At 46.6% G+C, this 27,090-nt stretch overlaps 3 protein-coding genes across 3 annotated transcripts; all 3 read right to left on the bottom strand.

Moving 5' to 3' along the window:
- Positions 1-691: 691 nt before the first annotated feature.
- Positions 692-9,912, bottom strand: HMGCL (3-hydroxy-3-methylglutaryl-CoA lyase). The gene is made up of 9 exons (XM_024203628.1): positions 9,840-9,912; positions 8,499-8,582; positions 6,793-6,900; positions 6,001-6,096; positions 4,760-4,908; positions 3,343-3,406; positions 2,710-2,898; positions 1,789-1,914; positions 692-930 (listed from the first exon to the last, which is right to left on the bottom strand). The coding sequence occupies exons 1-9, from the start codon at positions 9,888-9,890 to the stop codon at positions 829-831; spliced, it is 969 nt and encodes a 322-aa protein (XP_024059396.1). The 5' UTR covers positions 9,891-9,912; the 3' UTR covers positions 692-828.
- A 979-nt stretch (positions 9,913-10,891) lies between these two features.
- Positions 10,892-17,312, bottom strand: FUCA1 (alpha-L-fucosidase 1). Its single transcript, XM_024203630.3, has 8 exons — positions 16,932-17,312; positions 15,667-15,801; positions 14,972-15,109; positions 14,768-14,873; positions 14,120-14,320; positions 13,738-13,928; positions 12,826-12,925; positions 10,892-12,137 (listed from the first exon to the last, which is right to left on the bottom strand). The coding sequence occupies exons 1-8, from the start codon at positions 17,285-17,287 to the stop codon at positions 11,997-11,999; spliced, it is 1,368 nt and encodes a 455-aa protein (XP_024059398.1). The 5' UTR covers positions 17,288-17,312; the 3' UTR covers positions 10,892-11,996.
- Positions 17,313-22,247: 4,935 nt separating this feature from the next.
- Positions 22,248-23,315, bottom strand: CNR2 (cannabinoid receptor 2). The gene has a single exon (XM_024203611.1). It carries the CDS (start codon positions 23,313-23,315, stop codon positions 22,248-22,250), a length of 1,068 nt encoding a protein of 355 aa, XP_024059379.1.
- Between the last annotated feature and the right edge of the window lie 3,775 nt (positions 23,316-27,090).

The following is a 27,090-nucleotide window of genomic DNA, read 5'->3' as shown; positions in this document are numbered from 1 at the left end:
TAGCTATCTTGATACGATTTCCTGTCACACATTTAGTACTAAGTTGTTCTTTCCCCCTGGTTTAATCACACCAGATTTCTGCTACTCTAATATTTTAGATGATAAAATCTGTATCTTTCCCTAACACAATTAACTGAAAAGCATCTTATGACCCCATACCCTCCTCCACTACTGAATACTAAGAGCTAAGATCCAAAGCTGGATCTACACCCTTGATATTATTCACTCCGATTTATAGAATAAAGGTGCTTCCTTGCGTTTTCAATCGTAACTTTTGCTTGTGATGCGAGGAGAGGATTGCTCCATGCTGTTCTGAGAAGCTAGCACAAGTCTGACCCAAGGAAAGTGCTCTAACTGGGTGCACTGTAGTGTTGGTCCTATGCGGACAATCCCCTGGAGGTGGTAATTAACCTGAGTGGATGCTCTTCTGAGCTCCCTGTTAATCTCAAACAAAACAAAAAACATTACCCCCATCAAGAAAGCTCAAAGAAATTTCCGAGGTGCCTTGTGCCTTCTGTTCTCTGCATAAAAGCAACGGTGTGTCCCTTACTCTTTCCTCAGATACAAGTTTGTCCATTTCACGACAGCGCTGTCAGAGGCCAGCTCCCCTCTCTTTAAAGATGTGTAACATGTTCATTGAGGTCTGCTAAAGCATTCTTGTTTATTTCATTTCTTTGTAGATTCTACTATATATAGTCTCCCGTTCACCAAGTCCAAAGCCCAAAAGGGAATATTTAAGAACCCAGACAGCAAATGTAAACTTGGCAAGGCTCCAGATCCTCACTGAGCCTTTCTTCACTGACTTGTCGGAGGAGAAACTGATCCGTGTCACAGTCTGCTGGAAGCCTGAACCACTTTTGAACTGGTTCTTCTGTTCAGTGCTTTGCAGATAAACACACCTGCCTCCATCAGCTTCTGTAGATCCACTCCCTTTACGAGATAGAAATACAACAGTTTGTACATGCACCTGCTGGGTGGGCTGCACAACTACGCCACCATGTTCCAGACCAGTGGGCAGCTTTGGAAAATGGTATGCTGTTTTGGTAAGACTCTTGGCAACTGGTCACTAGTGGGAGGTATAGCTCAGTGGCTTGAGCATTGGCCTGCTAAACCCAGGGCTGAGAGTTCAATCCTTGAGGGGGCCATTTAGGGAACTGGGGTAAAAATCTGTCTGGGGATTGGTCTTGCTTTGAGCAGGGGGTTCGACTAGATGACCTCCTAAGGTCCCTTCCAACCCTGATATTCTATGATTCTATGACAGCGGAATTTAAAGTCATGCATTCCTTAGTATGCACTCAGGGAAAAGAGCAGGGGAGAGAGAAGCTCAAGATCAAAGGCACCATAAAGGAGTGAGGTTAAAACCAGAGGAAGTGGGGCTGCGGGGGAGGGGACACAATGACCTTTGAAGCTGGAACAAGGATCAGACATGCCCATATTCTTTCCCTTGTGGACTCGTAGAAAGGTGGCATGTAGGAAGTTCGTTCCTTATTACTGCTCAGTGTGGGCTGGGTTTTCTGGCTGTTTGCTTTTAATGCCCCCAAGTCCAGGCTCACTGATTCCAACTCTCTCCCTTATCCTTGCCGTGCCAGACAACAAGGGCTCTTTCAGCCAGACAGAGACTCACTATATTTGTGTGGCAGCCACGTGAGTACAGGGAAGCTACGTCTGCCAGTCAGGGTGTCTGTAGGTCAAGTTTCAAAGCCACGTATTGAGCCCTGATGGAAGCCCCATTAGAGAGAGCAGTGTGAGCACGCAGTGCCATGACAGCTGTGAGCCCGCTGTACTTACGGTATGAATCCCCAGGCCATGTAGCATGTACACCAAGTCTTCTGTAGCTACATTTCCTGATGCTCCTTGTGCGTACGGGCAGCCTCCGAGACCAGCAACTGAGGAATCGACCACACTCACACCCATCTGAATACAAAACAGGCATCTGTAAAACTGCCTGCAGCTCTGGTCCCATCGTACTGTAAATCAGAGCAATAACACTGCCCACCTTTGGGCCAAAGGTACAAGCATCCTCTGGCCCGGGGAAGAGTTTTAATAAAGAACTGAACAGGCATTCTGGGCAGTGTCCCGGTCAGTCCCTTGCTCCTGGCTGGGTTGGGGTGAGCTGTGCTGCAGATGCAGCCAAATCCAGGCAACTGACAGCCCTGAGAATTGCTAGTCCAGTCTCTAATGCAGCCCAGATAGGTGAAGCACCCAGCGTGCTCGTTTTACTCTCATGTGCCATATCAACGATGTTCCAATAGAAACGTCCTGTACTAGTTTGCATATACGCCTGATCTTCTATTAACTCATTCTCAGGGCCGTAAAGTGCTAGTAACACCTCCCTCCCTACAGCAGTTTGACAGACTGTTGTAATTTGTGAGCAAAGCACGGGCTGCAGCAAACTTACCAAAGTGCTTGTTTCAGATACCGCTCACTGCAAAGAACGTTGAGTCTAGTTACTGCAGCCCCTATGGAACCCAGCATAATCCATTACTCGGATACCACTGGGTGAAGAACCTCAAGTGCTGATGTACCTGAACCAAACCGAGGCACAACTTCGGGACTTGTGACAGTTTTCTCTCACACCCACCATGATTTTCTTGGTTTGCATATATAGCTACACATGCACACACAGGAAAGGGGAGGGTGAGAGACCCTCAGCACATGAGGGGAGACAAAACCCACAGAGATTGTTCACTGAAGTAAAGGAACAGTTACCTGAAGTGCTACTAAGGTGTTGGCGAGAGCCTGCCCATAGGTATCATGGCAGTGAACGGCAAGGGCCCCGACGGGTACCTCTTTCATGACTGCAGAGAGCATTTCCTTCATGCTCCCAGGGGTCCCAACACCGATGGTGTCACCCAGGGAAATCTCGTAGCACCCCATGGAGTACATCTTCTTGGATACCTGCCCCCAAAATGACACACTTAATGAGAAAACAGATTTGCTATTAGGATCCCAAAGCACTTCACAAATTGAGACACAAGCTACAGAGAGGGATCGTTTCACTTGCCCTGAAAATGCAGCCACCTCTGGGGTGGAACAGAACAATCATTAGACGGCACCCAGGAACACTAGATACACACAGCTGAGGACAAGAAGTGACGAATACCACTTCCAATTTAATCTGTCTCAGCATTTACTTCTTCACTGAGCTGGCAATTGACAAGAACACCCCTAATTCTCGGTGGGAGATGTGGTCATTAAATTTCCAGGTGCATCTCCACAAGCAAACAGCACCCGATTCTGTCTCGTGAAAAAGCAAATCTCCAAGCAGCTCAGGGCACTGGATTCTTGTCCCAAGCGTAAAGAGGAGTAGATAGCCTCTGGCTACATTTATGGTGTACTCACCTCTGCAACCTTAGCAGGGGCAATCTTTCCTTCATAGGGACAACCAAGAACACAAGAGACATACCTGCAGTTAAAGCCTGAGATTAGCAGGGGGAATTTGGAGGTGGTGGGGGAATAAAATAGAGGCTAAGTCAGTCACAGTACATGCAGCATTCTAAATAATGGGAAATTTCTACTAGTTTTCCAAAAGCCAAAGGGTGGAATTCCGTGGACAAAGGCTTACGGCCTCAGTAATAATTCCCTCTGCACAAAGAAACAGGCAGCCATTACTGAGGTCAGGCACTCTGCTAACCATTGAATACTTCACACCACAATGCAGGGAGTATTTGTGTGAAAACTAATAAATGTAATTCTGGATCCTTTGATATAGTGGCTCTCAACCTTTTCAGACGACTGTACCCCTTTCAGGAGTTTGATTTGTCTTGTGTACCCCCATATTTCACCTCACTTAAAACCACCTTGCGTACAAAATCCGACATAAAAATACAAAAAAGTGTCACAGGACACTGAAAAATTACTGACTCTCTCATTTTTACCATATAATTATAAAATAAATCAATTGGAATATAAATATTGTCCTTATATTTCAGTGTATAGTATATAGAGCAATATAAACAAGTCATTGTATGAAATTTTAGTTTGTACTGACTTCGCTCGTGCTTTTTATGTAGTCTGTTGTAAAACTAGGCAAATATCTAGATGAGTTGATGTACCCCCTGGAAGAGCTCTGTGTACCTCCAGGAGTACACGTACCCCTGGTTGAGAACCACTGCTTTGATAGAGCCCAAGATATAATTAAAACTAAGAAAATGGAAGCTTAAAAGCGGTGAAATCTGCTTTCCACCGGGAAAGGAAGATTTTATTATTTGAGACCTAGTCACATGCATGCCGCAGCACTGAGAGAACCAAATTTGAGAGACCTAGTCATATGCTGTACAGTACTCGTAGCCAGGAGCTCAGTTCAGGACAGGTTACGCTTACAAGTGGCCTCAGCACGGTTTGACCATTGCAGAAGAGAGGAAGATTACTCAATAATGGTATCTGGTCAATGAAAAGGGATTAGGGTTCTTTTGTTTCCAAAGTCATGCAGGCAGCACCAACGCAATTTCCTGGCTTACTCGTGAGAACAGGAAGCAAAGTAAATAAAATCAGCATAAAAAGAGATTGGAGTAAATCCCCCTCCTCTGCTCCTGGGAATTTAAAGTGGGTCATAAGCAGCAAATGGGAGGGACAAGAGGTCCCAGGCTTCACTGTTGGCTTCAAACCAGTACAGTCAAGTGGTCATCACCTCCCCAATCATATTAGCCTTAGGTACTTCTAGCCTGCCCATGCCCCAGTAGTCTTACTTTTCCTATATGGTTTGACATCATTAGCACAGGTTAACAAACTGGTTTGATAGAGCACTGGGCTCTCTTACCCTCTGACTGGAATACTGGCCGCTCCTGCTGCATGCATCACTTCACTGAACCTCTGCAAACTCTCCTCTATGGAGCAGTTAATGTTCTTCTTAGTGAAGAGTTCAGAGGCTGCTCCAAAGATAGACACCTCCTTGGCCCCTGCTGCCACCTTCCAACAGGGAGATGAGAAAGAACCGAAGGACTCATTTCTGCTGCTAATAAAGCACTTGTGAAAGGTCTGATCCTGCCAGGTGCTGAGCATCTTCCACTCCCATTGACGTCAAACCCAAAGGACAGGCCCAGCTCCCACTGACTCAGCACCAAGCAGTTAAGCTCAGTGTTATCACTGGCAGCCTTGGACAGGTCAATATTCTTCTTGTTATACTCGCATGATTTATTGTGGAGCTTGGATTCTTGCACATCACTGGGAGAGCCATGTGATAATACTGCCACTTCACATTTTGCCAAACAAGTATGTATCAGCAATAACCTCAATGGAATGAGAATTTGTGCGGCTGTAGCAGCCTGTATCAGTGACAGATATACGCTGAAGGGATAAAGCTATTTACTCCAGAGGTGCAGTTACAGATCATTACTGGAACAAAACCTTATTCTACTGAGGTTATCGGTCTTATAGGATTTGCAATTTTAAAATGTATTTTCCCCTAGAGAGAATTTTTCACAAAGTCATTTGTACAGAGTACGTTGAAAAAAACCCGAATTTTCTTGGTCAGCCATGCTTTGTAGACCCTTTGCGATTTCTAAAGCTGTCTGTTTTTAATAAAAGAGCTTTCTCCCTTACAAACCAGATTCTCATCTCAATTCACCCCACAGCAAAAACATAATCCTTGGTTTGCGACATCTGAGAGTGTCACGGAAATGACTGCAAAGCCATAAATGCAACACTAAAGCCACCTCCGCAGGATATAGTGGAAGCAGAAGTTCAGTTGTGGGACAGAAGGGTTTGTTTAGACAGAAATACCACTGCTGATGACCAGAAGTGGGGGTGGGGCGGGAATCAAGAACACCGATTTTTGCATTATAAGTGGCATGTTTCAAGTTCCCCACTAGGAAAGACCCTCTTTAGATAAACTACAAGCGCTGCCTGCTGCACGTTGATATAAAAAATTCAGAGGAAATGTTATAAAGTACAATTTCTACATATCTCCCACTTGTTTGAAGTGCCCCCCCCTCCCCCGACAATGACATGCATAATGCACACTAGAGAACTCAGACCCGAAACACAATACATTTCTCTTACCGCTGCTTGAAATCCTTTAAGATTAGGGGTCAGTACTGGGTAGCTGACACCAGGAAATTTCTGAATTCCCTGCAAGACTTCTGTGTGGTCAGCCATCTAACCAGCAAATGGGAGAAAAACTTTAGAATATACGAACAGGCTACTTATCCAGTAAGTTAAAAAAGCTTCTTAAAACCGTGTCTCAAATAAGAATCCAAAGGACTAGCAAAAATTCAAGATTTAAAGAGATGGCTCTTTAAAAGCCAAACAAAATTGTACTGAAAACATTGGGGATATTTTAAAGTGATCACTTAAGAGTCATCCACTCAAGGAGGGGCTCTCTTGTGCTCTTTTTCTTGTGTTTCCATTTGAATCTGCATTTATTCTTCACTGGGGTTCAGAGGGAAGCTCTAGTCTGTCCTATTAATATTACATCAGTCATAACTGCCTCATTATCACCCTATGCTCCCTCACTCTACCTGTCATCTCTTGTCTTATAGTTGATTGCAAACTCTTTGGGACAAGGACTCTTTGTTATTTGTGAACAGAGTATTCTGCATAAGGCCCTAATCCCTGAGACAAATATTATTTGGCCTACCATAATACAAATAATAATAAATGCTAAAAGTGATCTAACTATAAGAGAGAACAGGCCAGTGAAGCAATGCTAGGTTATTCCAGACTCAGGAAAGTTTAAGACCAGATCTAACAGTGTAAAAGATAACATTAACAGGCTAACAGCTAACTTTCTGCAACCATATTGAAATCCACTTTCTGATCACACAAAATCCCCAAGTAATGCCAGCTACTGACCTGAGGAACCCATTTGGGAGAAACAAAGCTGGTAGCCTCTATGACTGGAAGTCCTGTTTCAGACAGCATATTAATTAAGCTGATTTTCACCTGTGTAGGGACAATATTCTACAGGGAGGAAAGAGAAAAAACCTAGATTAAAGTTACTTTACAACAAATCTTGTTAATACAACAAAAGATTATACATCTGTTGAAAAACCCCTTTCCCAGAAGAAACAAAGTGATAATACAGATCTACTTTATTAAAGGATTTGTTCTGTTATCTATTATAACATGATCTTTAAGTAAAATGTGATGCTTTATTCTATGAGTTTCTAAGCACAGTACTATTCAGAATTTGGAGAAGATTTTTCAACAATCCCCATCAGTTTCACTCTGCTGCTAGCCCATCCAAAGCAGAACACTTGTGCCTTGGTTGTATGGAACAACCTCAGAAGCAGCAGCCAATCACACAGATAATTAAGGGGCCAATCCTGCAGACTGCTCGTAATTCCCACTGAAGCAAAGGCACTGTCTACACAGCCAAAGCAACTGAATTTAACTATGGCTGTTAACAGCTGTGACTGAAAGGGGTTATGATAAATTTGGTCTGGCCTGTGTGGACAGGACCTAAATCACAAGATAAGCAAATTAACAGGGCCAAGCTTTAGCCCTTGCCTAGCTAGGCTGCAATGAGTTCAGCTACAACTGAGTTAACAGCCATTGTTAAGTGTGGTTGTGGTGCATGCAGGGCCTCCCTTCATTTTGTGCACTGCAGTCAACTCTGGTTGAACTGCTGAAAAGAAGTCTCACTTCCCCTTAATAGGGGATATATCACAGCTATGTCATCACAACCACAAACTGGAGCTCTCCAGCATCAACCACAAAACATGGCTCTTTCCCAACAAGCTAACAATGGAATTTTTGCTATACCAAAACTCACTCTTGCTGCCTAGACTGTACAGACTATACCCTACTGTATAGGGTATAGTCTATACATACTGTTCAGTGCGGATAGATTTTTTTAACAGGTAAACAAAGCAACTGACTTAAGACAGAACGTAACACCCCTTGGCTTAGCAGCCTTGCATATGTCCTCAGTAGTTTTATTTGTGTTCTCTCTCAGGAATTTAATTACACTAGATATTAGGCCCTAATATTGCAGAGTTGTAAGCAAAGCTTAAGTTTACACATGTGGGCAGACCCATTGAGTTCAATGGTGTTACTCAGGTGCATCAAGTCATGCATGTGCTTAACTCTTTGCAGGACCAGCGTAGTAGCAAACTACCCTCCTGCAGCAGACACTAAAATCCGTTTTGAATACAAGAGGGAATTCTAGTTCAACATAATTTGTAATACAAATACAAGACAAGCTCACCTGTGAGTTAATTATATCATCCTCTCAATATATACATAGGGGAGGTATAACAGAAATTAGATTAGGCTGAATGTCTCAAGAGAATGACTCAAGAAACAAAGGCAAATGGACTCATTAACAAAACACATTTGGCAATTTATATGGCAATAAATATATTGGAAGTTGAAGAAAAATGTAAGAGGATTTTGGGGATGAGGAGATTGTGAGCTACAGAAATATTCTGACTGGAGAATGAAGTAACGCAGAGCAGTGTTGAAACAGCAGACTCACAAGGTTCAAACCTTAAATCAACAAGTTATTACAACACCCTCTCTGTCATAAGCCAAGCACAGAGAGCAGCGTCCCTTACTTTTTCATTTTGCAGTCCATCTCTGGGGCCAACTTCAACTATTTTCACTTGCTTGGGAAGGGAACCAGCTGCCGTAGAGCTGATCTACACAGAAGACAGAGAGAGGAGGAAAAAAAGACCCTTTATAAACCCAGGGCTGGCTTTAGGCACCAGCTTACCAAGCAGGTGCTTGGGGCGGCCACTTCGGAGAGGGGCGGCACGTACAGCTGTTCGGCGGACGGTTCCTCACTCCTGCTCGGAGCGAAGGACCTCCAGCCGAATTGCCGCCGCAGATCGCGATAGCGATCGCGGCTTTTTTTTTTTTTTTTTGGTTTGGCTGCTTGGGGCAGCCAAAACCCTGGAGCCAGTCCTGTATAAACCACATAGGGCAAAAATTTTTCATGTTTTTCTTAACATTAACTGTGTCTATGATTGTTTCACATACTAGGAAACATAGAAAAGGCATCAGAGTACTGTTGATTCCAGGCATTTAAAAAAAATCACAAGTCAAACCCCAAAAGCATGAGTTTTTTAATAAAAAGAAATTTGGGTGTTCTTCGTATTTGCCTTCTGCTTTCTGAGCCTTTCAGGGGAATCTGGGTCACATATTCAGGCTTTTTTCTGCAACCACAAGAACTAAAAACTTTTGTTTTGTTTTGTTTTAAAAAAATAACTGGGACACTCACATATGAATCCAGGAACCAGAGCTTAACACCAAAGACCATGGCTCTCGTGATGAAATCAGAAGAGCTGGCAGCACTTTAATTAGCCAGCCTGGTCCTTGTAGACCGACTCTTTATACAGCAGTCTCTCCTTAAAGGGGCCCGGAAGAGCTGCAAGGACCAGCGCGATAAGCCCATAACTAAATACCTGCTCCGTGACCCCAGTGGCCAGGCAGCGAGAGCAGCATCACTACGTAAATTTGGAACTGTTTCGGAGTTAGCCCAGGTCCGCACCTTTTAGCTCAGCCTAGCTACTCCGCTCAGGGCTGTGAAAACGGGAGTGCCCTGAGCGCTGTAGTTAGGCTAACGCCCGGCGCAGAGGCGGCTAGGTCAAGGGAGGGAGTCTTCTGCCCACCGCCTCCCAGAGAGGTGATTAACTACCCCCGTAGGACTACAGCGTGGGCCTGGCCCCGCGGCCTCCATAGCGTAGACGGGCCCCGAGCTCTCCGGAGAAGCCGGCACAGGAGCTAGGCCGCGGCGGAAGCGGGGGGGCAGCCCGGGACCCCCAGTGCAGCGGCTGGGGCCCAACTAGGCCCTGGGGCAGCCCGCAGCCGGGGAGCGGGGCCGAGTCAGGCCGAGGCGCGCAGGCAGCCGGGGGAGCCCGGACCCCCGCAGTGGGCGGGGACGGGGACTCACTCACCGGGCGGAGCGAAGCCGCCAACCACGGAAGCGCCCGCTTGGCCGCCACCATCTTGGGACGCTCACGTGACAGACGTCCCCTTGTCACGTGACCTCTCCCCCCCCCCCCCAGCTGCTGAGCACGTGACCCAAGTCCCGCAGCTCCCCCCTGCAGGCTCCGCGCTAGTGGGAAGCGGCCGTGGCAGAGTTAGCCCCAGGCTCAGCACCTCCCTGCGGCCCAGTTCTGATCCAGCATCCCCTGCTCTGGAGCTCCCTGCGGCCCTGGCACACAGGCGAGGCAGGGACTTAAGCCCCAAGGCTTGTAGATGTGGCTGAAGCACAGCATGATTGTAGAATCACAGCCTGTAGACTGGAAGGGACCTGGCCAAATCAGACTCCTGAAAGGGGTACAGGTGTCTGGAAAGCTTGAGAGCTATTGCTCTAAGCCCCATTTACATCTAGTCTGGTACCTTCTGCTTTGCAGCATAGTGGTGTTGGGTTGCTATACAGTACTTTGAACTATATGCATCTGAAGAAGTGGGCTGTAGCAGAAAGCTTATGCTCTAATAAATTTGTTCGTCTCTAAGGTGCCACAAGTACTCCTGTTCACTTTGAACAGTGACACTTATGGCTACAAGCACTTTACTCCCACCATGCTCTAGTAAAATGCAGACTCATAGAACAGAGTTTCATAGTTTTAACCTGGATTTGCTATGAAATCCTTCCTTTACAAACTTACCAAATACAAGTACTGAGAGGGGCTTTTTTGTTTAACAAAACTGAAAGAGTTATATTGATTTTAAGTCAGACCAATGGTACCTCTGCAAAGACTTACAAGAACAGATTACCTTCTGCCTACAGCTCTTTCCACAAATGTAACTACACCCACATCTTAAGGACAAGAATTTAAAATCAGTTGAATTTATATGACTATTAGAGAGAGAGCAGATGCATTCTTTAAATTCATCACATCTGATCTCTTTCAAACATTAATATAAATCCACTTATTTTACATTATAAATATTTGTAATCACACTTAATTCAGCTTTAATTCAAATGAAATGAATGCAGCAGTGTTTTAATAGAATTTTATTTTTAAAATTTACATATGAAAATACATTGCACATAAGAATCTGAAAAAGTGCTTAATTCCAATTAGACTTTAAATGGCATAATGGACTCACCCTAAACAGGATGTTTAATAATTTCACACACCAGAAAATAAAGTTAGGCTATTGCATTTTGATTAAAGATTACACCATTTAAGTGACATGAATATTCAAATCAGTCAGTAGAAAATTCAGTTTCAGAGCTCCTGAGCTGATAGCTGTTAAAACACAGGTGCAGTGGACAGCTTCAGGGGAGACCTGCTCCTGTCCCGAAGCCATGGATGTTTTTTCCTGCTTTATTTTGCCTAGTTCTATGGTGCAGACTTATACACCAGTCCAAGGCACGTTCCTTGATCATAAGTAAACATGAAAATAGTTCCATCCCTCCATAGTTTGGTTAACAGCTATATCTTGAACATTTTGATAATTAAAAATTTGAGATCTCTCCTTTAGCAGGTAAGCACCCTCTTGGCAGGGTGACCATCGCTCATTTTGTCAATCTTAAGCATTTCTAATGTATCCATCACTGTAGTAACTAAGTGCCATTTATTCACAGTCTGTGTTTGCTGACAGCAGATCCTAATTCAACCATCTTTATAACTGTCCCACAAGAAGTGGGCTGTAGCCCACGAAAGCTTATGCTCTAATAAATTTGTTAGTCTCTAAGGTGCCACAAGTACTCCTGTTAAATTTGTTCACACTCCCACATACCTTATGTGACTGTCATGCCTATTAGGCTGCAGTGCCATAGTTAAAGGTGGCAAAGTGATAACATTGCCAGCTAAGGATCTCTCAGCACAGTCGTCTGACCACACTCAGCGGTCAAAATCCAGCAACAGAACAAGGCCACGTCTCTCGGACAGATGAAAGGTTGCGTATAGGTCAGGCCTTCATTCCCACCCAAGATGCACTGACCTAGCTGTTTTCTTGGCCAGAGCGGCTTAGAAAGGTATTCTCTTAGATGAGCAAGAAAAACAATTTATTAAGATTCCTTCACCTTCAAAAAAATATAAAATCAAAACAAAGCAAAAAAAAAAGATCTAGTTCCTCGCTTTTCTTCAAAGTCACTATCACGCCACACCTTCTAGCTTGAGAGTCCAGCAACACGGGACTGGGAGAACAGATGGAGGTACATAGGGCAAAGTGATCAGCAACCCTTTATCTACGGCCTTCTCCCACTTCAGCGTCTCAGAGAACCCCAGCATAGTCACCTGAAGAAAGAGGGAAAGAACAATACACTCATCTATTGCTTCATGCACATACTTCCTGTTTAAATACATCACAGCCAGCAAGTTCAATGTATTTGCAGACACTCAAGGGGTAGAGGTAGCCCCAACTACTTTCCATCCAGCCAGAGTTTACTGAGCTGCAGAGTACTGTACAAGGCACATTTTTGGCTCAGCATCTGCCTATGGTTCTTCACTAGGGAGATTTTTCTTATGGTGGTTTGGAACTGACACAGCCCCCTCCCTGTGCCATTTGCAGTGAGTAGTTTAATAGGGTTTTTTTTAGTTTGTGTTGCCATGTCAGAGTGGTCCTACTGCTTTTTGGGCGTCTCAGTTAATTTCACAGCAAATCAAGTCAATAGAGGCTGGGAACGCTGTGGAAGAAATGCCCCTGGCGGTTGGCAGGTTAACAAGCAGTGCTGACAAGTCCTATCCAGCATTTCTTAGAGAATAATGGTGGTTTAAAGCAAGGTGAACACACAGAAAGAGGGATCACAATTCCTTTATGACCTCTCCCTGATAGAGAAGACCCAAGACTAGAAGTAAGGGAAGACAACTTTATATATACAGTACTTTCACCAGATATTTAATGGAATCCAGGTTGGGCCATCTCAGCCTTTATGTACCAGAGATGGACTCGTGAGATTCATTATCTACTCTTCAGATTCCTTACTTGTGTGCTTGCAGATGGAATAGGTGAAGACAGCTTCAACACACCACCCTCTGGCCAGCTCAGAAAGATAGCATATACAGTTGATCGTTTAGAAGTGTACCTGAGGGAATATAATGATGGTGTACAGAGGTGCGTAGATCACCACAAAATACAGAGGCAGACAAGCATCTGGCTTTGTCAGAAGTAAAGCAAAAAGTACATGCCTCCCCCCATCTATCAGTCTAGTCATATTGGGAAAGCCAGCCACATAGGGGTCACCTGCTTTCCTTGCATACCTCAATACTTTGGAACCAACATTTATCCAGTCAGCAGGGACTGAGGAAAGCTAAACGAAGTCCACATACGCTCCCTGAAAACAAAGGTCACCTTGCGACATGGCCTTGCTTTAGGCTGCTGTGGTCAATAGCATAGATTAAGCTCTTGTGAAGCGTCATGTAGGTCATTTCATTATTCTCTTTAAAAACAGGTTAGGTTTGTAGTGTTCTGGTCTCCTTACACACTTACTATACATCTCTTCCTCTGAGGAAATGCAGTTGCTGGGTAACAGTGCACAGATCTATTACACAAGAATCTGAGAAGTAAATACCACCATACCAAGCCAACCACAGGAGTTTAGGGAGACAAAATGCAGTCATGCAACTAAGAATTTTAGCCAAAACCATGAGGTTAAACACTCCTACTCAGGAGAAGCACATGAAATCTTTAGTGTTTTACTATTGATTTTTTTTTTTAAAGCATGGGGCAACAGTCCAATACTCAGAGAGTAGAGGGCCACTTGTGAACCAATGTCTTTCTAGTGTTTATTTTTCTTTGGAGCTCTCAGAGTAGCAAGCTCAACCCTTCTTTGCTCATGAGATCACAGCCGGAGATGAGTGGCTCTTTCAGAGTGGTCTTGTGTAAAGTAACCCTTACCATGCATCGATTGTGGTGTTCTCCATCTGCACCCTCCATGGCTTAGAAGCATAAATTGCCTCCCCATTAACACGCAGCCATTTTCCAAGGGACAGAAGCCTTTCTTGAAAGATTGGAACAATCACCCCTTCTTTTGTAGGGCCCACATTGAGAAGATAGTTGCCTCCAAAACTCACAGTCTGCACTAGTTCCTGTGACAGACAGGAAAGTAACGTGAATCCACTTTACTTTCCCTCTTGACTATGAAAGAAAGACACCTGCATAAAGCTTTATTCTCATTGTCCCAGCTACTTTAGCCACCACCCTGTCCTACTGTTTTGCCAGATAAGTAGACAACGTCTAATCCCCAGCAATCCCCCTATTTATATTTAAATGTTCTTACTGAGATAATACTTGATTCATCCATGAGCTCATTGAGTTGCATGTTGCTTCGATAGCCCCAAGATCTTTTGTCAATAGACGTACACATCTCCCACTTGTGCTGTGGCAGGGTGCCCGGCTTGTATTTATCGGCACAATTATAGTATCCTCCATGATGGCAGGAGCAGTTATTGCACCAACGGTCATTTACCACAACAGTATCCTAGAATGATGAGAGACGGTTCAGAGTAGAAACTATTTTGACTTAGACACTCAATCCTTCTGCTGCAGTGTTTCAAAGGAACAAGTTTGTGGGTTTTGTTCTGGGATCTTTGGTTACTAGTCTCCTGGATAGCTCAGTGGTTTGAGCATTGGCCTGCTAAACCCAGGGTTGAGTTCAATCCTTGAGGGGGCCACTTAGGGATCAGGGGCAAAATCAGTACTTGGTCCTGCTAGTGAAGGCAGGGGGCTGGACTCAATGACCTTTCAGGGTCCCTTCCAGTTCTATGAGATAGGTATATCTCCATAAATACTTTAGATGCCCTCGACAATTTATATGCTTCGACTGATCCTGAGGTTTTGACTTAGATTCTACCAGTATTAGAAGCTGCCTGATTTTCCATATTTATGTAATGGCCAGAAGACATGAAGGAAATGCTGACAGCAGTACCTTGACAGGACTATCATTATAAAGCCAGGCAAGGAAAGAGGTAGAGTTCCAATATGTTTCCGGACCCTCCCAGTCACCATCTGACCAAACCAGATCTGGTTTATACCTAGGAGACAGATAAACGTTACTAGAAAATTTAACATTCCCACTTCTGGTCCAGAAATACAGTAATATTCAGGGGTGCTAAAAGTTTGCAGCTCTTACCTTAAAACAAGATCATAAAGCTCTGGCATAGTTTTTGAAAAGACAAAATTCTGCGTCTTGAAGCCATTTTTTTTGTCATCTAAATACAGAGGATTAAACCACTCTAGGAGAGAATGGTACAGTCCATAGCGTATGTTCCTTAAATATTAAACAAAGCAAGGAAAGAGATGAAAGTTGGGTTAACAAAAAAGTACCAGTCTAAAAAAAAGATCTCACTGCATATTCACTGCACTACAATATTAAAAAAAAAAAAAAAAAGGACAAGAACCTACTATTGTAGTATTCAGTGCTGAGTCTGCGTTAGAGAATGCTATATCTATTCATAGGTTTCAAAATACTTCCTAGAAGTGGGTAAATATCACACTCCTTTCCTCTCACATGAGACAGAGATTGAGTAACTTGCCTAAAGTCACACAGTGAGTTAGTGGTAACGTCAGGAATATAGCCCAGATTGTCAAACTCGGATTCCCATGCCCTATTCACTGGACCTTACTGCCATCCTGTAGGAAACCAACAGAAGATTTGGGTACGAGAGTTCTCTTACCCTGAGGCAGAACACTTTTGTTGAAAAGCATGTGCTTAGTGACAAATTTATCAAAAAGAACTAGGAGACGCTAATGGGCATCTACTTCAAGAACTGGAAATAGTTCTTGGGTAACAAAGTTTTGCCAGTATGTACAAGAGCAGTGACATACCTTTCTCTGAGAGCTTGTCCCAGTTCACCCACTAGGTCTCGATGGGGTCCTGTATCCATAGAATTCCAGTTCCAGGACACAGGAGACCCCCAGTTTGTGAAGCCCTCATGATGCTTTGTAGTCAGCACCACATACCTGTGGAAATCAAAGCCCCTTGTTCAGAAGGAAATAGAACTTACCTAAGATACTCCAAATCATCTGAATAAAACTGGTACTTGGAAAGCAAAGGACATGGTAACGATGGTGTCAAGAGCTGTCTCAGATTCCTTTTCTAAATGTACCTGTTTGCAAGTTCTCTCCTAAGAGTTTAGGAGTTTTAAATGAATTTTATTGCTGATAAAAAGTGACAGATTGATACCCTATGCAGACAGAACACAAATAGTGAAACAAATGCCTTACCCTCAACGTGGAGGGAGAACTTTTAAGGGCAAAAGGGTAAACCTAAGAATAAAAAACATCAGTGCTGTCAGAGTGCCATCTTTCAACAGCACTAAATCCATGTTCAAAGTTAGACACTTTAAAGCCACTGATTGAGTGATAAACCACCACTTCCAAGTGCTTCCATGGTTCCAGTGAACTTAATGGTTTTGAGACTCATTTTACAAAACCAAATCATTCTTGCTTTGTGTAAGTTTGTAGAAACCATATCTCACTAAGTTCTCAGAAAGGGACTGTCCATTGGCTAAAGGAGGAAGTAAATCACCTGACATCTGCTCTAGTGGAAGGCAGCAGAAACTGGTTCCATCTCGCATCTAGTTTCGATTAATGCAAGATTTAAAATCCACAGACGTGTTCCTTTCCTGGGAATGATGCATCCTCAGGGTGCTACGATCCAGGAGTCAGCCCCAGCAGGGACATAAACTATAGGAACCAGGGTTCTGCCCTATGTACACTCTGCCCATTGGAGTGGCTCTGCATCTGGGATGGAGCAAACCAATGACCCCTACAGATGCTTTATGTGCACAAAGGTCACCAGTGACTGCACCCACTACACTCCTGCTCCAAGGGACTCCCCTAGAGCTTTCTCCCCCAGCAGAGCCCAGGGCCACCCTGCCCTCACGCATCCCTTCCCCTCCCCACCAGGCTACTCCCTGCTCCGCCCCTCAGGGTGCCCCCCTTGCCCTGATTTGTACTCTCAGGTCTCAGCCCATCCCCCAGGCTACTCCCCATTAGAGACCAAGGAGCCCCACACTTCCCCCCGCCCCAGGTCACCAGTGCCGACAGCCCCCCCCCCCAGGCGCTCCCGCCCGCCCGCCGGGACTGACCTGGCGCCGGCCTGCTCGAAGAGCCAGGCCCAGTAGCGCGGCCGGAAGTCGCGGGCGGTGAAGCGCGAGGCGAAGTCGGCGTAGGTGGTGTTGGGCGGGAAGTGCTCCCGCACGAAGCGCTCGTAGTCGCCGCGGCGCTCGCCCTGCCAGTGCCACCAGAACCACTCGGAGCCATAGGCCGGCACCGAGAACACGCCCCAGTGCACGAACACCCCCACCTTGGCCTGGTCGAACCACGCCGGCAGCGGCCTCGCGTCCAGGCTGGGCCAGTCCGGGCTGTAGCGGGGCCCGCAGGCCGCCCCGGCTACCAGCGCCCCCAGCAGCAACAGCCAGCGCGCCGCTCCCAGCGACGCCATCTTCCCCAACCGGCTCTGCCCAGGCCCCGCCCCTCCGCCCACGGGACGGGAGCCGAGACGGGCCAAAACGGGGACCTAGGAGCTGACCACGTGATGGGCACCGACCACGTGATGAGCAGGCCCGACGCCATTGCTAGAGAGGCACTGACCACGTGATGTACCAGGGCGACGCCATTGCTAGAGAGGCACTGACCGCCTCATGTTGAGGAGAAAAGCCATCGCCAGCGAGGCAATGGCCACGTGGTTCCTGGGACATGCAGGCGGCACGTGCTGCCCCTGGGATTGTCACCGCTCAGGCACTGAGGGAGAGGGCAGGTCCCAGGAGCTGGGGGCGCTGGGAGCCCATGTCCAAGGCTGGGAGGAGCTTCTGCACCATAGAGGGCACCACCCCGTGGGGTGACCCACAAGCACCCTGCTGGCTGAGTCTGACACAGGCTGGCCCTAGGTGTAGCTCGCCCACAGCAGCAAGTTGGTCCAATAGAAGCTATTACCTTAACCACCTTGTCGCACTAGTATCCTGAGACCAACACAGCTACAACTCAGCATATAACCCATGTAGTGCAATTACATATGTGGATCACAGAAACCCCCTTGGGAACTGCCAACCGATGTGCCAAGACTACTTCTGCCCCTGCTTTCCCTGCCAGCCTGGGACTCCAGCACCCTGTCCTGTTGAGCCAGACCCGTCTGCTCCAACACAGACCCAGGGTCTGAACCACGTGCCTCAAAGCTGCAGACTACGCTGAAAGCGACTTGAGAAGTGTTCCCGTCTTTAACACTCAGAGGCCCAACTCCCAATGGGGTCCAAACCCCAAATAAATCCGTTTTAGCCTGTATAAAGCTTATACAGGGTAAACAAATAAATTGTCCGCCCTCTATAACACTGATAGAGAGATATGCACAGCTGTTTGCCCCCCACCCCCAGGTATTAATACATACTCTGGATTAATTAATAAGTAAAAAGTGATTTTATTAAATACAGAAAGTAGGATTTAAGTGGTTCCAAGTAGTAACAGACAGAACAAAGTGAATTACCAAGTAAAATAAAATAAAACACGCAAATCTGAGTCTAATACAGTAATAAAATTGAATACAGATAAAATCTCACCCTCAGAGATGTTTCCAGGGCCGCCCAGAGGATTCAGGGGGCCTGGGGTCTTCAGCGGCGGGGGGCCCCCGCCGCCGAAGACCCGGCACTTCGGTGGCGGGTCCCGAGGCAGAAGGACCCCCCACCGCGGGTCTTCGGGGCACTTCGGTGGTGGGTCCCGGAGCCAAAGGACCTCCCGCCGCCGAATTGCCGCCGAAGACCCGGAGCGGAAGAAGCTCCGGGGGCCCGGGCCCCACAAGAGTTTTCCGGGGCCCCCGGAGCGAGTGAAGGACCCCGCTCCAGGGGCCCCGAAAAACTCTCGTGGGGGCCCCTGTGGGGCCCGGGGCCTGAGACAAATTGCCCCACTTGCCCCCCCCCTCCTCTGGGCGGCCCTGGATGTTTCAATAAGTTTCTTTCACAGACTGGACGCCTTCCTAGTCTGGGCACAATCCTTTCCCCGGTACAACCCTTGTTCCAGCTCAGGTGGTAGCTAGGGGATTTCTCATGATGGCTGCCACTTTTGTTCTGTTCCACCTACTTTTATATCTTTTGCATAAGGCGGGAATCCTTTGTCCCTCTCTGGGTTCCCACCCCCTCCTTGTCAATGGAAAAGCACCAGGTTAAAGATGGATTCCAGTTCAGGTGACATGATCACATGTCACTGTAAGACTTCATTACCCACTTGCCAGCACACACGTATACAGGAAGACTTACAAGTAAAACAGAGCCATCTGCAGTCAATTGTTCTCGTTGATGGGAGCCATCAAAATTCCAAACCACCATTAATGGCCCACACTTTGCATAATTACAATAGGCCCTCAGAATTATATTTCATATTTCTAGTTTCAGATACAAGAGTGATACATTTATACAAATAGGATGACCACGCTCAGTAGATTATAAGCTTTGTAATGATACCTTACAAGAGACCCTTTGCATGAAGCATATTTTAGTTACATTATATTCACACTCATCAGCATACTTTCATAAAATCATATAGAGTGCAATGTCACAACATAATTTTGCAAAGGCATCCTTATTTCTATCGTAGCAGCCACTGGTGGCAAACAGCATAGACCTACGACAACACTGCATATAACTACTTATGCATCCAATGAAGTGGGCTGTAGCCCACAAAAGCTTATCCTCAAATAAATTTGTTAGTCTCTAAGGTGCCACAAGTACTCCTGTTCTTTTTGCGGATACAGACTAACACGGCTGCTACTCTGAAACCTATAACTACTTAGTTACTCTAGGGCAGGAGTGGGCAAACTACGGCCCGGGGGCCGCATCCAGCCCTCCAGACGTTTTAATCCGGCCCTCTAGCTCCCACCAGGCAGCGGGATCCAGGGCTTGCCCCACTCCGGCACTCCAGGCGGGGAGCGGGATCGTGGATTTGCCCCACTCCACATGGCTCCCGGAAGCAGTGGCATGTCCCCCCTCCGGCTCCTACATGTAGGGGCAGCCAGGGGGCTCCGCACACTGGCCCCGCCCCAAGCGCTGCCCCCGCAGCTCCCATTGGCCTGGAACTGTGGCCAATGGGAGCTGCAGGGGTGGTACCTGTGGACAGGGCAACATGCAGAATCGCCTGGCCGTGCCTCCACGTAGGAGCCAGAGGAGGAACATGCTGCTGCTTCTGGGAGCTGCATGAAGTGAGCACCACCCGGAGCATGCACCCTGACCCCCTCCCGCACCCCAACCCACTTCCCCAGCCCTGATCCCCCTCCCGCCCTCCGAATCCCTCCGTCCCAGGCCGGAGTAATCTTCTGCACCCCCAACCCCTCATCCCCACCCCCACCCCAGAGCCCACACCCCCAGCCGGAGCCCTCTCCCTTCCCCTCCCCTCCCCCCTTCACACCCCAACCCCCTGCCCCAGCCCAGAACCCCCTCCCACACCCTTAACTCCTCATGTCTGGCCCCACCCCAGAGCCCACACCCCCAGCCAGCACCCTCATCCCCTCCCGCACCTCAACCCCCAATTTCGTGGGCATTCATGGCCCGCCATGCAATTCCCATACCCGGATGTGGCCCTCAGACCAAAAAGTTTGCCCACCCCTGCTCTAGGGTTTCTAAGCCACAGAGAAAATATTCTTTATTCTTACTCTGTATAGAGTTTAACTATTAAAATAAATAAGACATTTAATGATGTGCTAACAGATTTACCATGACGGTTTGCTAGCTAAATACAACATAGTGGTTTATAGTATGTAGCACAAGAGGCATATTTACATATACTACTGCAGGTAAGTTTTCGTGCCACCGGCATGATTGAGGTCAATTATTAACAGCCCGAGTGTGCTTTGTTAAATTTCAAATGTTGTTCTCTCGTGTTTGTCAGGAGTTGGGAGACCGACGTTATAATCATATTAATATGCTGAACCCAAGGGGGCAAATTCAGCACTGGTGTAAAGCAGGTGCAAGTCTTTATGACATGCCCTTGGCCACATGTACTGACTGGTGCTTGTGTTATTTTGTCTGTGTCCAGTTGACGTGTTCTGCAAAAGATACCTATGGAACGTCTTATTTCCTAGGCACAAATATCCAGCACTTGCCTGCTTAGAGTATAAAACATCTTCAGCACATATTGCATTTCTGGACAAAACAATACAGCACCTTCTTAAAACAGCTGCTCAATAATTCCAGCCAAAGGGCTTAATTCTTCATTGGAGTAGTCCCAGTAAAGTCAGTGAAATTACACTAGGGATAAATGTGCCTCCTTAGTTGGATGAGAAGTAAACCACATTCATACGTTTCCTTTGGAGCCATACTTGGCTGTAAATGTTCCTGGAAATACAATCAAACTCCTAAACACAGGCTCTCAGACTGCCCAGTTCCTCAAAGCTATTTAGGCACCAATTGATTTCAGTGGAAGTCAGGAGCCTAAATACCTTTGAGTATCTGGGCATAAGACCCACTGAGGGCTCCATCCTGCAAGGTGCTCAACTTCCACTGAGTTTAATGGGAGTGTGGGGCTCTCACCACCACTGCAGTGTGCTCGATGCCTTAGCATATTGAACCACAATTGCATATAAAATGTTGCAGTCCCAGCAGCAGAGTGGCCACAGACCAGCCTTGTGCTGCAGCGTAGGGATAGCTCAGTGGTTTGAGCACTGGCCTGCTAAACCCAGGGTTGTAAGTTCAATCCTTGAGGGGGGCCATTTGGGGATTTAGTTGGGGACTGATCCTGCTTTGAGCAGGGGGTTGGACTAGATGATCTCCTGAGGTCCCTTCCAACCCTATGATTCTACAGCCACGTGGGTCAAAGCACATTTTACTTGGACCAGAACTTCATTTTAGAGTAGGGAGGAATGAGGTCATTGACTGCAAGATAAGTGAGTCAAGAAGATCACTGTTTGACACAGTTGTGGACTTAGCCTGGTAAACCGGGAGGGTTGCCCTAAAATAGTGGGGACTGCTTCTGTTGTTTATCCATCCATCCATGGTGTTTGTAGAGCACCCATCACTGTAGTATCTATGAAAGCCTGCTATGCTATCATTGTAGTATTCGTATGGTAGAGTTGGTCCATTCTTCCTTTGCTTGGGTGTATCTGCTCTTTAGAGGGTAGGGACCAGCAGCCCAGATATTTAAAGGTACTTAGGCAGCTAATTCCCTTGGAAATTAATGGGAATTAGATGCCTAAATACCATTACAAATCTGGGCTCATGTCTTTTACTCACTAAGTAAAGTCCCAGGCACAAGGAGGGTGTGATCTGCAAATGTTTCATGATACCATTACAGCCAAATGGCTTCGTGTCCCCGGCAAGGCATTCAGTCACGAATCCTCCCAGGAGCTACAAAGAAAAGCAGCTTTAGATTTTCTTTCTTTTCAAAGAAACAATCCAAAATCTTCCAGACATTTCCCCCGTCAAAGCTCAGCCTTCCAGCAGATTCATGTCTGTGTTGCACACAATGTCGTCACAGATGGTTTCTATCGGTGAGGATTTCTGAGTGCTGTCTGCTTCCGGGGAGCTCTCTGAGATGCTCACCTTCTTCCTGAACCGCGAGCTAGTGTTCCTCAAAGAGGAGCGCAGCTCCCTGCTTCGTAGGGCGTAGACAATGGGATTCACCATGGAGTTCACCAGGCAGAGGGTGCTGCAGAAGGCGAACACCTTTCTGATGTGATCATTCAGGCTGACGAAGAGGCTGTACGTCATGAGAGCCAGCACTGGGGACCAGCACGTCATGACAATGGCCAGGACCATCACTAATGTTTTGGCGAGCATGACGTCCATCCTCATCTTTGCATTCCGCTGCCCAGCCTGGGTTTGGCGTTTCTCCATGTACACTGTGTGCTTATGAGCCTTCCAAAGCACCCGGACGTAGGTGTACACTATACACAGCAGCAGAATCATTACCAGGCAGATCCAGCTTGACAGATACTTGCTATCAACAAAGGGAAACAGCTCAGAGCAGGGTGAGTTTACCTTGCAGCAGTTCCACCCCATTAGAGGCAGGAAGGCAGTGATCATGGTAGCTATCCACATCACAGCCATAGCCACCACAGCCCTTTTCCTCGTCACGATGACCTTGTATTCCGATGGCTGATAGATACAGACATAGCGGTCAAATGCCATCAGCAGCAAGCTGCCCAAGGATGCTGTGAAGGACGTGTTGACCCCTCCAAGCTTCAGCAAGAAGATCTCTTTAGAGGAGTCAGTTCTGTTGAAGACATGGAAATCAAGAAAGCTGCAGACAAATACAATGCTGGCCAGGACATCTGCTAGGGCCAAGCTGCTGATCAAGAGGTAGGAAGGCTTTTTTCTGATCTTAGGGGAAGCAAATATCAGATACAACACCAAAGAGTTTTCCAAAACGCACAGAATCCCAACAATGGAGCACAGCACAGCTATGCCTGTTTTCTGAGTGAGGCTGTTAAGGACCATGTAACATTTCAGGTCCATGGTATTCATGCTGCAATTGGACACCTGACATCTCTCCATTGTGATTATCCAGGACCAAAAAGCTTTCCAAAGACCAGGGGTTTCCTTGGTGAGCCTTCAGAGGGTGCTCTGAAAAAAAGACGTAGAGGGGAAAAACTTATATTTGTACCCAGCACAAAGAACAACACACACAGCTAAAGGGACATGAAACAGTCAGAGAATATCCCCTGTCCCCAACCCCCTTTGCAAAGGATTTGAGACCGTACAAAGGAGAAAAGAGACCAGCGAGAACTATTTCTATGTTCTCTGTCCAAAGAGTTGTGTAACTCTGGGAGGGACTGGATGGCCGAGGGTAGTGGCAGTGGGACAGACATAGGGGATGGCATATCTAAACTGTCAGTTCAAATCCTGCTGCTCTTACTAAGGTGAGTAGTTCCACTGACTTTATTTGGGATGACCCATGAAATTAGAATGAGCCAGATTTGGTCCCAAGTCACTAGAGATCCAGAGCTATTGCCCCCTGATGGTCTCTATGTGAAAAGAGTAGGTGATTTCAGTCAGCTCTGGCCACTAAGATATCCTTGTTTTTAGCCTCAGCAGAAATGCCCTGGATTCCATTGTAGTCACCACAAGGGGGCAGTAATTACAAAGCTTCCTATTTGACAGGTCACGGGACATATTATACTGTAGGCCAGTGGTTCTCAACCTTTCCAGACTACTGTACCCCTGAAACCTGAGCCCTGCTGCCCAGGGCTGAAGCATGTAGCTTAGCTTCGCGGGGTCCCCTGTGGCACGGGGCCCCAGGCAGTTTCCCTGCTTGCCACCCCCTAACGCCAGCACTGCACTTGCAACCCCCCCAAATCCATCCTGCAACCCCCCTGAGGTCGCAACTCCCAGGTTGAGACACTCTGATCTAGATGAGTTGACATACCCCCTGGAAGACCTCTGGGTACCCCCAGGGGTACATGTAGCCCTGGTTAAGAACCACTGCTGTAGGCTATATGGTGTGAAATACAGAGTATTGCCAGTTCCAAGCATTCAAAACTCATGAGTCAGGACTCCAACAAATCATGAGATTTGTAAAAATAAGTTTGCGGTTCTTTTGATTTGCCTTCTGGTTTTTGAGCCTTTAGGGTTGCACTCAGGTTACGTTTTGAAGCTTTTCTGTACAATCACGAGGGCTGAACAATTACTTAAAAAAAATACAACAGCTGGTATTGTCATGTAATAGCATGACTCCAGGAGCTGGGTTTTATAAAAAACATCAACTATTGTGAGTCTTGTATTGCTTCATCACCCTAATATCTGAGTACTTCCCAAGTATCTAAAACTAGAAATCATTGCTCTTTCTTACTTCCCAGGTTGTAGGAAAAATAGCAGAGTTGGTGAATGGGTTATTTTGTGTGTTAGTTGTGTAGTGTGAGCGAGTGTGGGTGAAGAATTTATTGAGAGACAGGTAAGTCAAAGCCATGAGTTTTGCATTTAGGGCCTGATCCAAAGCCATTGAAGTAATGACTTTCTATTGACTTCAGTGGGTTTTGGATCAGGTCCCTTGGTTCTGGAAGTGGTTAGATCTGTGGTCATTCTTCTCTCTTGTGACAGTGAGTTCCACCTGGTGCCTGTACCTATTTCGGGGCCAGGGGTGGTGTTTGTCCACCAAGCTCAATTCCTGTGCCCATACCAGTGCTGTGTCACCATCACGCCAGGCAGGGTGGGTACGCATCCCCATGCCACTGCACTGGGCAGGGCGTGCGTGTCATTTTGGCTTTCTCTCGATCTGTCTATTTCTAGGGACAAGCAACTGAGTTCTTGCTGTCTCGAGAAGTGCTATTGCCTGGATTACAGGTGCTTAATGCCACTGCTGCTCGGGGTGGAACTCCATGATTCTCCCACTCTTAAACCCAGCCCTGGGACACAGCCCCCTGTGGCTCAACTGTTCTTATGCTGCAGATCTGAGTACAGACCCCTGCAGTTCTTCCCTTCAGGAGCCTGTGATCCATGGTGTACAGGAACCACACAGCCTTCTTAAAATCACAGTATGATTTCTTTAGCAGCTGGAATAAAGCAGTAGAAAATAAATAGCATTTTAAAACAACAGACAGGCTACACTAGAGTCCTGCTATCCCCTGATGATGACCTAGGCAGGCCTAGCTTCTGCAGACACTCCCGGCGGGCTCTTTTATGAGTCTCTTCCCTCTGGTTTCTCCCTCTCAGAGAGTGTCCCTCTATAAACCCTCTCTATGGTTCTTTGTTCTCCTGCATTCCTGGGCCTTTTGACTGGAGGTTGACTGGAGACAAAGACAGAATCAAAGCTAATAGTTCAGGCCTTGTCCCTTAACAAACAGTGTTTGTTGAGAGGTGGCTGTCCTCCCACCTGTCTTTACAGACATACATCTAGCCAGTTAAACCACGACAGTGCTACAGAAAACATCCCAATAACCAGGCCAACATACGGGATCAAACAATTACAGGGCAGCTCCCTGGGGAGAAGGGGGAAAGGAGAGCTGAGATGCAATGGGGACAACGGCAATATAGGTCAATGGTAATGCATGGATTTAATGTGGTAAGAGACAGGAAGCCAGTTCAGCTGACACCACCCTCGCAGAGAGCCGCTCTTTCACGATGTAGCTGACACATTAGGAACCTGTGGGCAGAAAGCAGTTTGATGTCAATATCAAACAGGCTGTAAAATCTATTTCCTGGGGAGACCTCAGAACCCCTGAAGCTGGCTGCGGGTAGCTGAGAGAGAATTTGAAATTTCTGCCTGGTGCTGCAGGGAGCATTTTAAAGGGCCGTGCTAGAGACAGGACCATTTGAAAATGTCTCTGGATGAATGTTGTAGACAGGTAAATCTGCTGTGCATGCATCTATTAGGGACAAAGAGGCTACAATGCAGGGGAGGAGCGAAGCACCAAACCCACAGGAGGCCTCTCATATCTCCAGTTGCAAAAGGGACACAGGAACTAGAGATGGGCCCACTCCCCAGCTGTGGTTAATCAGGGTAGCTCCATTGAGATTAATGGGATGATGCCCAGTTACAGGATCTGGCCCCCCAAACATAAATCTGGGCAGCCTTGAACTTTGGGGGAGATTGAAATCAGATGTTTTCCGGTGCTGCACTTCTATAATTCTTCATAATGGGCCACACCAAAATGCTGGACCATGTCTGAACTTTATTAACCAGCCCAAAAGGTGGCTAATGTTTCTAGCACAAGATGCATGCTCTCAGAAACAGGAAACATGAGCAAATCCACTTCTTCATTTGAGACTTTAGGCCTTAGGGACTTCCCTTTCTGCTTTCTGGTGGCTTGTTTCTGAGAGAGCGAGAAAGAGAGAGAGTAAAATCTCTTCACACTTTCAAACAGCCGCTTCTGTCACTTGGTGATCTGTTATCTCCATCTTAGCTCAGTGACCACATCTCCAGGAAGACAATCAAGAGAAATCCTCATAGACTTTAAGGTCAGAAATGACCATTGTGATCATCTAGTCTACAAAGCCACTGTCCTGGCTGGCTGTGACCAAATCCTCTGAGAGGAAGAAAAACTGTTAACTGCCATGAAAAGAGCATTCTCCAGCCTGCTTGAGGGATTGTCCAACAGCAGCTGGAAGGGGTTTAGGAGATGGGCGGTTCCGAGGTTTGTCAGAGGGAGATGGAGCCTTTCGCCTCAAGGTCACCACATCCAATCCATGTTGGTAGTGACCAAAAGCTGTTGTCTATTGTGCATAGGCATAGACCATCAGATCCGTACGTCTGTCAGTCTAAGTACAGCGAGTTGGTGGGTTTCACTCCAGATCCTTGTGGACAGGCCTCCAGATGGCAATAATCACCGTCACT

The sequence above is a fragment of the Terrapene carolina genome, unplaced genomic scaffold, assembly GCF_002925995.2.
Source record: "Terrapene carolina triunguis isolate 2854851 unplaced genomic scaffold, T_m_triunguis-2.0 Scaffold236, whole genome shotgun sequence".
Taxonomy (NCBI): Eukaryota; Metazoa; Chordata; order Testudines; family Emydidae; genus Terrapene; species Terrapene triunguis.
This window is presented reverse-complemented; position numbering and strand designations above follow the sequence as displayed.

Coding starts and splice junctions, on each gene's coding strand:
- HMGCL (XM_024203628.1), bottom strand. CDS start 9,890: ATGGTGGCGGCCAAGCGGGCGCTTCCGTGGTTGGCGGCTTCGCTCCGC. Junction 8,583..9,839: donor TGGCGGCTTCGCTCCGCCCG/GTGAGTGAGTCC, acceptor TCTTCTGTGTAG/ATCAGCTCTACGGCAGCTGG. Junction 3,407..4,759: donor GCCAGTATTCCAGTCAGAGG/GTAAGAGAGCCC, acceptor CTTTAACTGCAG/GTATGTCTCTTGTGTTCTTG.
- FUCA1 (XM_024203630.3), bottom strand. CDS start 17,287: ATGGCGTCGCTGGGAGCGGCGCGCTGGCTGTTGCTGCTGGGGGCGCTG. Junction 13,929..14,119: donor ATGAATCAAGTATTATCTCA/GTAAGAACATTT, acceptor TGTCTGTCACAG/GAACTAGTGCAGACTGTGAG. Junction 12,926..13,737: donor AACACCACAATCGATGCATG/GTAAGGGTTACT, acceptor ATATTCCCTCAG/GTACACTTCTAAACGATCAA.
- CNR2 (XM_024203611.1), bottom strand. CDS start 23,315: ATGGAGAGATGTCAGGTGTCCAATTGCAGCATGAATACCATGGACCTG.